Raw genomic sequence first — 9,115 nt, 5'->3', positions numbered from 1 at the left:
TATGGGATTCTTTAACGTCTAATCAATCTTCTATATTCACCTGGATTCAAAAAGTAATGTACTTTCACTCTCAGAGAGAGGACAAGGACATGATGGGTCTATGGGAGAAGAGGCAGGTTTGCAAGCCAATAAACCACTATCAGAAAATCTAAACAATATTTTCGTTGATTGAGAACAATCCCATAAGGTGAGCGACTTATCCCAAATTCCAAAAAATAACGAAGAGTACTAAGGTGTATGATACTAAATGAGTTATGCAGATGAGTTTTAACACGCTGGATTTTCTGAAGATTATTGTCAACCAACATAATGTCATCAACATATATCAACCAAGCATCCCCGCAGGCCTTACTCATGTAGTATAAAAAAACCTTAATACTCTTCGCTATTCTAGTACTGACTCTGATACATACCATATTAGTTTTATATATCTCATTTAGAGAGATAAGATAAAATGGAGAAAATTATATATTTTATTAATTAAGAATTGTTACTCACTTCCATAAGTGCTATATTTATATAGCAATAACAAGATAAAAGATAAAAAAAAAAAATACTGATAGACCACTTATAACTAATAAAGTAATTATAGTTAATAAAACGGTTGATAAGGAAGTTACAACTGATAACAGTTATAACTGATAAGGTAGTTACAAGTGAAACTTGTTAATAAAACGGTTGATAAGGAAGTTACAACTGATAACAGTTATAACTGATAAGGTAGTCACAAGAGAATGAAGTTAATAAATCCTAAAGTTAAAAAAATTGTTCATTCAAATTCTGAGAAAATAAGCACGATTCATATTTTTTTCATCTGCATACCAGAGAGTGTCTATTTCTTCTTCTTTGAAAAAAAAAAGGTATTAGACTACTTATAAAATGGTGCAGTGCTGTCAAGCATAAACAGAGTTTGCAGAGAAGGTCGCAGTAAGTTGGAAGTGAATTAGGTGAGAACAAAAGATGATTTCATGATGATTTCCACGCGTTAATAGACACACTCAACCCAATTCGTGCAATATTTCAACTCTAATTCTTAGGTCTTCGCACTCACTTTCCTTCTCCACTCCTCAATTACTCTCACATTTAAGATATAAATATAAGACTCTAACTTTACATTTTAACATTAAAAAAAAAATTATTAAATAAAATTCATTTATTATTATATTATTTTACAAATTACAAAAAATTATTAGTTTTTAAACTAATTTTTATTATTAATAAATAATTTTTAAATTAATATTTAGTTACAAAAATTTTAACTATCAATTCTAAAATATACAATAGTTTATAGTTAGAATTGATAACTTAAAAACTATTTATTAATAATAAAAAATAATTTAAATATTAATAATTTTTCAATCTTTAAAACAATATATAATTTAGTTAATATAGTAATTAATTTTTTTTATATTTAAAACATTTTGATAGTTAATTATATATAAATTTAAAAACTATTTATTAATACTAAAAATTATTTTAAATAATTTTAATTTATAAAATAATATTTAATTTAATTAGTATAGTAATTAATTATTTTTATTTTTTAAATTAGTTTTTATTGAATGATTTTATTTAAGTATAATTTTGTTTTTTGGTAATTTACCCTCATCACGCCGTTCAGTTCTAACTTAAACTTAAGCTTTGTTTTGTGTGACTTTTACTATCAAATTGTTAACTCAACTTGAAGTTAGTCTTCACCTAAATTTATAGTAGGTGAAATATGTGGAATAATGTTGTTTGTTAAAATAATATCGGATTTGATTTTTAATTAAAATTTTAAATTTAACTAATTTTTAATTTTAGAATAAATAAATAGAACTTTAATTTTAATAATAATTGGATGGTTGATTTTATTTTATTTTGGATGTATTTTGATATAACATAATTATATTTAAATATATATCTGTCTATGTTTTCAATTGAAATACAAAGAATATGATAAAAAAAATGAATTACTCAATCATGATTATATGTTTATTTCTTATTTTTTTTAAATTAATTAATTAAAATAACATGTCACTAAAGTGACCTTTCTTGTGTAAATTAATTTATTTTAAAATATAAAAAGATTATAAACTTAAAATATGTGTACATATTAATTAGTCTAAAGGAGAATTAGTATTACATGTGTGGAGTAGTAGTGTTAACTTTGTAATAATTATTTGACTTTTGTTAGCAGTTATTACATAAGGTTTATTATTTTATAGATTCTTATTATTAGTATTTTATTATTGTGTCAACATATTACTCATCCAAAAATAAAATTTTAATGTACTAACGATATTTTAAAATGAAATTTATTGAGACATGTGAATGTATTTTGTGTTTGTTATTCTCAATTTAGTTCAAAATCATCATATCAATATTATTGTTATTATCGACACTATTTTTGTTTTGGATAACTTAAACTTCAAGTCCCAACAAGATAATGTCTTAATATTTTTTGGTGTAATGGATCTTGATCTTATGTTAAGACTCATTTCATCTCTTGCATATGAAAGTACCTCCGAAAATAAGAGGAAAATAAAACTATGGAAGAAATCAAATTGTATGAAAATGATCTTGAAATCCATTCCATAAGCATTCCAATACATAATTTCTGAAAACATAAATAACTAAGGAGTTCTTTGTAAAAATCAGAAAGATGTTTGTTAAGAATGAAAAGTCTTGAATAAGTAAACTCTTGACAAACCTAATTTTAAAGAAATATATGGATAAAAACAAAAGTGATTTATATTTTAGTACATTTATGAGATTATGTGTATGAGATTGATAAAAAAAACACGATGACATGATATTTTAACAAGGTAGGTACCAATCCTGCGAAAAAGAGAAAAGAGATGAAAAAGAATATGCAACCCTTGATTGAAAAAGGGAGAACAGAGGAACCAGAAAAGAAAAACCCAGTAGCGGTGAGAGCAGAGAATAACAGAAAAGAAACGTGAAAGGAAAGAGAAGGAGAAAATGATATTATTATTCTATCTACTGGAAGTATGTTACAAAAGGGGTATAAAAAAGAAAAACAAACAGTGTTGGACAACCCAAACACGAAAAGCCCAAACATAACAAAACTGAACCAAAAAGAAAAAATACAAGCAATTATATTTTATCACCCCCCCTCAAGCTGGGAGTACAGGTTCTTCATTCCCAGCTTGGAGTGAAGAACTTTGAAGGTAGATGGAGGGAGAGGCTTTGTGAGGATGTCAGCAGTTTGCATTGAGAAAGAGATGGGGAGTATTTTGATGAGGCCAGCACTGAGTTTGTCTCGAACAAGATGGCAGTCGATCTCTATATGTTTGGTTCGTTCGTGGAAAACCTGATTGGATGCAATATGTATTGCAGACTGGTTGTCGCAATAAAGGATGGCAGGTTGAGTGAAATGAATATGGAAGTCTTGTAATAAGTAGGTTAACCATTGGATTTCACAGGTGGTTGCAGCTAACGCTCTATATTCGGCTTCTGAAGAGCTTCTGGAGATCGTCTGTTGCTTCTTGGATTTCCAGGAAATGAGTGATTCACCAAGAAAAATAGAGAAGCCGGTTACAGATTTTCTTGTCTCAGGGCAAGTGGCCCAATCTGAGTCACTATATGCTTTGAGTTGAAAAGTGCTTGCTGCTGACAGAAATAGACCATGACCAGGTGCATTCTTGAGGTATCGAAGGATGCGAAAAGCGGCTTGACGATGTATTGTTGTAGGTGCCGAAACAAATTGACTCAGTTTGTTCACGCTAAAGGCAATGTCTGGTCTGGTGTTGGTCAAGTAGATGAGTCTTCCTATTAGGCGTCGGTATGAAGAGGATTCTGCAGCAGATAGGAGATCACCTTGAGTACTTGAAAGCTGCGAAGAATGAACCATGGGTGTTGGGACAGGTGCACAATCAAGCATCCCTGTCTCATGTAGAAGATCCATGGTATACTTCCGTTGTGAGAGGTGAATACCAGTGTTGTTGCGGGCTACTTCAAGTCCCAGAAAGAAAGTTAGGTCACCCAGATTTTTTATCTTGAAATGTTGATGCAGCAGTGTAGTGATGTGGGTAATTTCCTCAAAATTATTTCCAGTAAGGACGATGTTGTCAACATACACAAGAAGGGCAGTTATGTGAGTGTTTTGTGTTTTTATAAATAACGAATGATCATCAGCATACAAAACATAACCATTAGAAAGTAAGAATTGAGATAGTTTGGCATACCATTGTCGACTTGCTTGGCGTAGGCCATAGAGCGAACATTGCAGTTTGCAAACAATTTGTGGATTAGGGACATCAATTCCAGGAGGTGGCTTCATGTATACTTCTTCAAGAAGGTCTCCATGTAGAAAGGCGTTGTTAACATCCAGTTGTTTGAGGAACCATTTGTGTGATGCAGCAAGGGCGAGAAGCAGGCGTAAGGTGGTCAGCTTTGCAACTGGAGCAAAAGTATCAAGAAAGTCTAGCCCTTCAAGTTGCGCATAGCCTTTTGCAACGAGACGTGCCTTGTAGCGTTCGGTTGTACCGTCTGATCTATGCTTTACCTTGTACACCCAGCGACAGCCAATGGCTTTCTTTCCCAAGGGAAGGGGCACCAGTGTCCAAGTGTTGTTTGCAGAGAGAGCAGTAAGTTCTTCTGCCATTGCTTCTTTCCAACAGTCATGTTTGGAAGCATCCTCATAATTTTGAGGTTCAGTTGAAGAAGAAAAAGAAGCAATAGTATGTTGAAAATTAGAAGATAGAGCATGATAGGACACAAAATTATTAACAGGATATTTAGAACTTACAGTATGTGCAAATGACATGTCAGTATGAAAATCTGCAAGGTGGGTAGGAATTCTCCTAACCCGAGTGGATCTCCGTGGCGATGTATGTTCCGCAGTTTCAGGAGGAATCATGATCTCAGTAGCAGTGTTGTTATTGTCAGAGAAAAAATCATAGGTAGAAACATAAGGTTGAGGAACAGGCAAAGATAAATTGTTGGGACCCTCATTCTCATCATCTTTCATTTTATAAGGAAAGTGATGTTCATAGAAAACAGTATGTCTAGAGATCTCGATTTTATGATTTTGAAGATTAAGAAAAAGATAACCTTTAGTGTGTGGTTGAAAGCCAAGAAAAATACCAGATACAACCCTATCATCTAGTTTCTTTCTGTGAGAAGTAATAGTGCTAGAGTAGCAAAGACAACCAAAAACACGTAAAGATGAGATATCATACAAAGTACCATTTAATTTTTCATAAGGAGTCATGTTCTGCAACAAAGGAGTAGGAATACAGTTGATGAGAAGAACAACATGTAAAACAGCAAAATGCCAAAAAATAGGGGGTAAATTGGCTTGAAAAAGCAAAGCACGCGTTATATTAAGAATATGCTGGTGTTTGCGTTCTGCAATACCATTCTGTTCGGGTGTTTCTATACAAGTTTTTTGATGAATAATGCCTTTTGAAGAAAACAGATTTGTCATAGCAAATTCAGCCCCATTATCAGAACGTATAATTTTGACAGTGGTTTGAAAGTGGTTTTCAGCATAAGATAAAAAATTAGATATGTGATTTCTCACTTCAGATTTTGTGCGCATAGATATCACCTAAGTATAGCGAGAAAAATAATCTACAATAGTTAAAAAATACCGAAAACCATGCATAGAAATAACAGAACAAGGACCCCATATATCCATATGTAAAATCTAAAAAAATTTAGAAGTAATGGAATCACTTAAAGCAAACAGAAGTTTTCTTTGCTTTGCTCTATGACAAGTATCACACATATATGGTTTATGGGCAGAAATAAAAGAGTATCGATATCTCAAAACATGTAATCGTTCATCAGAAAGATGTCCCAGTCTATTGTGCCACACATTAGTGTCTTTCAAAACAGAATGAAAAGAATGAACAGATCTGTTGGTAGTATGTCTTTGAAAAACAGAAGCATGAAAAATGTACAAGCCATCTTTGGCTTCAACTATACCAATCTTCTCTTTCGTTAGATTGTCCTGTATCACACAATCCTTGGATGAGAAAATCAAGTGACAGTTCAAATTAGAAGCAAGTTTGGAAGTGGAAATCAGGTTAAAAGTGAATTCAGGCACATACAAAACATTATTTAGGTAAAACTTATTACTGAAAGCCACAGTTCCAGAACAACTAGTATAGAAACGATGTCCATTGGCAAACTGATAAGAACATGTTTTATACTTTTATAAGAGGTGAAATCAGACAAACAGGTGCAAACATGATCAGTCGCTCCTGAATCTAAGATCCAAGAGCCTTTACTACTAGTATAAAGGTTTGAAATAGTAACATTATCAGTTGTAGAATCCTTGTGATTGGTATCAACAGTAAGAGAGCCCACTTGATTTACTTGCACAGGTGGCTGAGTGGCAATATTGTTTGTTGCATTTTGCTTGATCAAGGCAGATAAGACTTGATATTGCTGAGCTGTGAAGGCAGAACGCATGTCTCCAGAATCCTGTTCTTGTTGACAATTCTTAAAAGGAATATCATCAGTTAAAACAACATTAAGCGAAGGAGCGGTCCTACTGTTTGGAGGATTATAACCGGGAGGAAAACCATGTTTCCTGTAACATGTATCTATGGTGTGACCATTCCTACCACAATGAGTACAAATTTTCTTATTGTTGTTGAATTTGAAATTCTTATTTTCTTGATTTGGAAAACCCACTTTTCTATAAAAGACATTCTCAGCATGACCCAATCTTCCACAAAAAGAACATTTAACAGAATTACGATTCACACTAGTATGATTAATATTTGTAAGTAAAAAATTGCTTGCCAATTGACGTTCTTGCTGTGCCATAAGAGAGAAAATTTTTGAAATAGGTAGAATCGGTTCCATGAGGAGTACGTGGGACCGAATATTGCTGAATTGATCATTAAGCCCTCGAAGAAACTGCATGGCTTGATCCTCGCATTTCCTTTGACTAATAACAGAGGCTAAAGAACAAGAGGGCTTATGTTGACAAAGACAGATAGGGTTAGGTCGAAAGTTATCAAGCTCATCCCAAATAATTCTGAGTTTCGTAAAATAATCAGTCACTCACAAATCGTTCTGATTTAAAGAAGATGCCTCTAATTGCAAATCGGAAATCCTAGAGAGATCACCTTGAGAATATCTTGTTTTCAAATCATTCCACACATCTACAACAATATCCATCCAAATCACACTTTGTCTAATTGGAAGGGATACCGAATTCACTAACCAGGACAATACCATATTGTTGCATCTGACCCAGGACGAATAGTTGGAATCGCTCGTTGGTGGGCAGGGATGGGTGCCCAGGACGAATTAGACTTTATTCTTCGCACTTAGCGCTGTTATGATAGACCGACTCCAAGAATGATAATTCGTCGCGTCAAGAACCGGTGAAACCAGTGAAGCCGCAGGGTTTTCACCAGGATGAAGATAAAGGTAGCTGTTTGCAGATGGTTCCATTGTAGCCGATTTTGCTGAAAGAAAAAAAAACAAGAAAGGAACGTAAGTAGAAAATAGGTATAAAGATGAAGAAAAGGAGGAAGAGAGAGCGCGCAGCAGAGCTCTTCAAAGGAAGAGCTCTGATACCATAACAAGGTAGGCACCGATCCTGCGGAAAAGAGAAAAGAGATGAAAAAGAATATGCAACCCTTGATTGAAAAAGGGAGAACAAAGGAACTAGAAAAGAAAAACCCAATAGCGGTAAGAGCAGAGAATAACAGAAAAGAAACGTGAAAGGAAAGAGAAGGAGAAAATGATATTATTATTCTATCTACTGGAAGTATGTTACAAAATGAGTATAAAAAAGAAAAACAAGCAGTGTTGGACAGCCCAAACAGAAAAAGCTCAAACAGAACAAAACTGAAAAAAAAAAAAAAATACAAGCAATTATATTTTATCATATTTTGATAATATATGGATAAATACAACCTAAGCAATTTATATTTTAGTATTTTCATCGTTTGTGTGAAACTGGTCAAAACGTAATATGGCAGGATATTTTGGTAACACATTTGTTCTAAATTTACTTAATCTTGCTTTTGCCTATGTATAATTTTTTCCATGGTTATAATATTTCAATATTTGATGAAACATTATAACTTCTTGAAGATATCAAAATCTGAGATAATTTTCAGTATCTTGAAGTGAATAGAGTGTGTTGCTACATGTATGGAACTCTTATGACTAATCTGTTTTGACCTGGTACGGCAGGTATTGTATATATTCTTTAAGTTCTTCAATGATTAATGTAACATATCGTTCTGCAAATGAAGAATCATCCTTCTAATTGCAAGAGGGACCTCAATGAGGTGAGTCAACTAGATCTTTGAGTCAACACTAAATTTCTACAGATATATATTGAGACAGTATAGCTAGTAACTACTCAGAAATTCTTTAAAAGCGATTGTTTTATCTATGATATATTCCCCACAACTATTTTCCTGCACCTCTTTATTCTTCTCTGTCAATCAATGATCAAATATTCAAAGTGCAACGCGTTAATGCATCAATGTCATGTTCTATGTTGTCTTTTCACTTTGGTCCTTATCCAAACTTCACAAATTTAAAGGCTGTGACAGATGAGTCCGTGTGAGACATATATATAAAACAAATTTGCTACTTTTATTATAAATGTGTTTTTATGTTTTTCGGCAATCTCCTCGAAAATCTTGGTTCTGCTGTTTTTCAAACTTCGTCGTTGGATATTCAAGTGATCATTTTACGTTCCATAACCCTCCTTTTAGTGTTAAAATATTATTTTATTAGTAAGAAACTCAAACCATTAACTTATACTAAGAAAAGTTGTATTTTCCTTTCATAAAATATTAGCAACAGTGTTGACATTATTGCTCGTCATGCACAAGTCTTCCCACTGCATTTAAGACTGGTGGTCCTTAAGGTGTTTGTTGAACTTGATTTATGGTCAATTGGAGATAGGAATTAGGGTTTTGAGGTGCATACTAATGGCGTTTTTTAGGGAAGTCAATAAATATTTTTGAATTTCTTTCTAAAGACTTCTGGTGGAAGGAGTTGTGGCTTTGGGTCAGTACCTAGCTATGTGTCATGTCAATTAATATGCTCCATTTTTTCTTCTATTCACATCTTACTACTATTAACTATTTATAAATTATACATTAATTAAAATTAAGATATT

The 9,115-nt window shown here is 32.8% G+C and overlaps 1 protein-coding gene across 1 annotated transcript; it reads right to left on the bottom strand.

Moving 5' to 3' along the window:
• Positions 1–5,656: 5,656 nt before the first annotated feature.
• Positions 5,657–7,203, bottom strand: LOC137816083 (uncharacterized). Its single transcript, XM_068619178.1, has 3 exons — positions 7,031–7,203; positions 6,091–6,685; positions 5,657–5,962 (listed from the first exon to the last, which is right to left on the bottom strand). The coding sequence occupies exons 1-3, from the start codon at positions 7,201–7,203 to the stop codon at positions 5,657–5,659; spliced, it is 1,074 nt and encodes a 357-aa protein (XP_068475279.1).
• Positions 7,204–9,115: the final 1,912 nt, after the last annotated feature.

Source organism: Phaseolus vulgaris, chromosome 1 (genome assembly GCF_000499845.2).
Source record: "Phaseolus vulgaris cultivar G19833 chromosome 1, P. vulgaris v2.0, whole genome shotgun sequence".
Taxonomy (NCBI): domain Eukaryota; kingdom Viridiplantae; phylum Streptophyta; class Magnoliopsida; order Fabales; family Fabaceae; genus Phaseolus; species Phaseolus vulgaris.
Note: the sequence above shows the minus strand (reverse complement) of the source record. Positions and strands in the feature narration are given on the sequence as shown.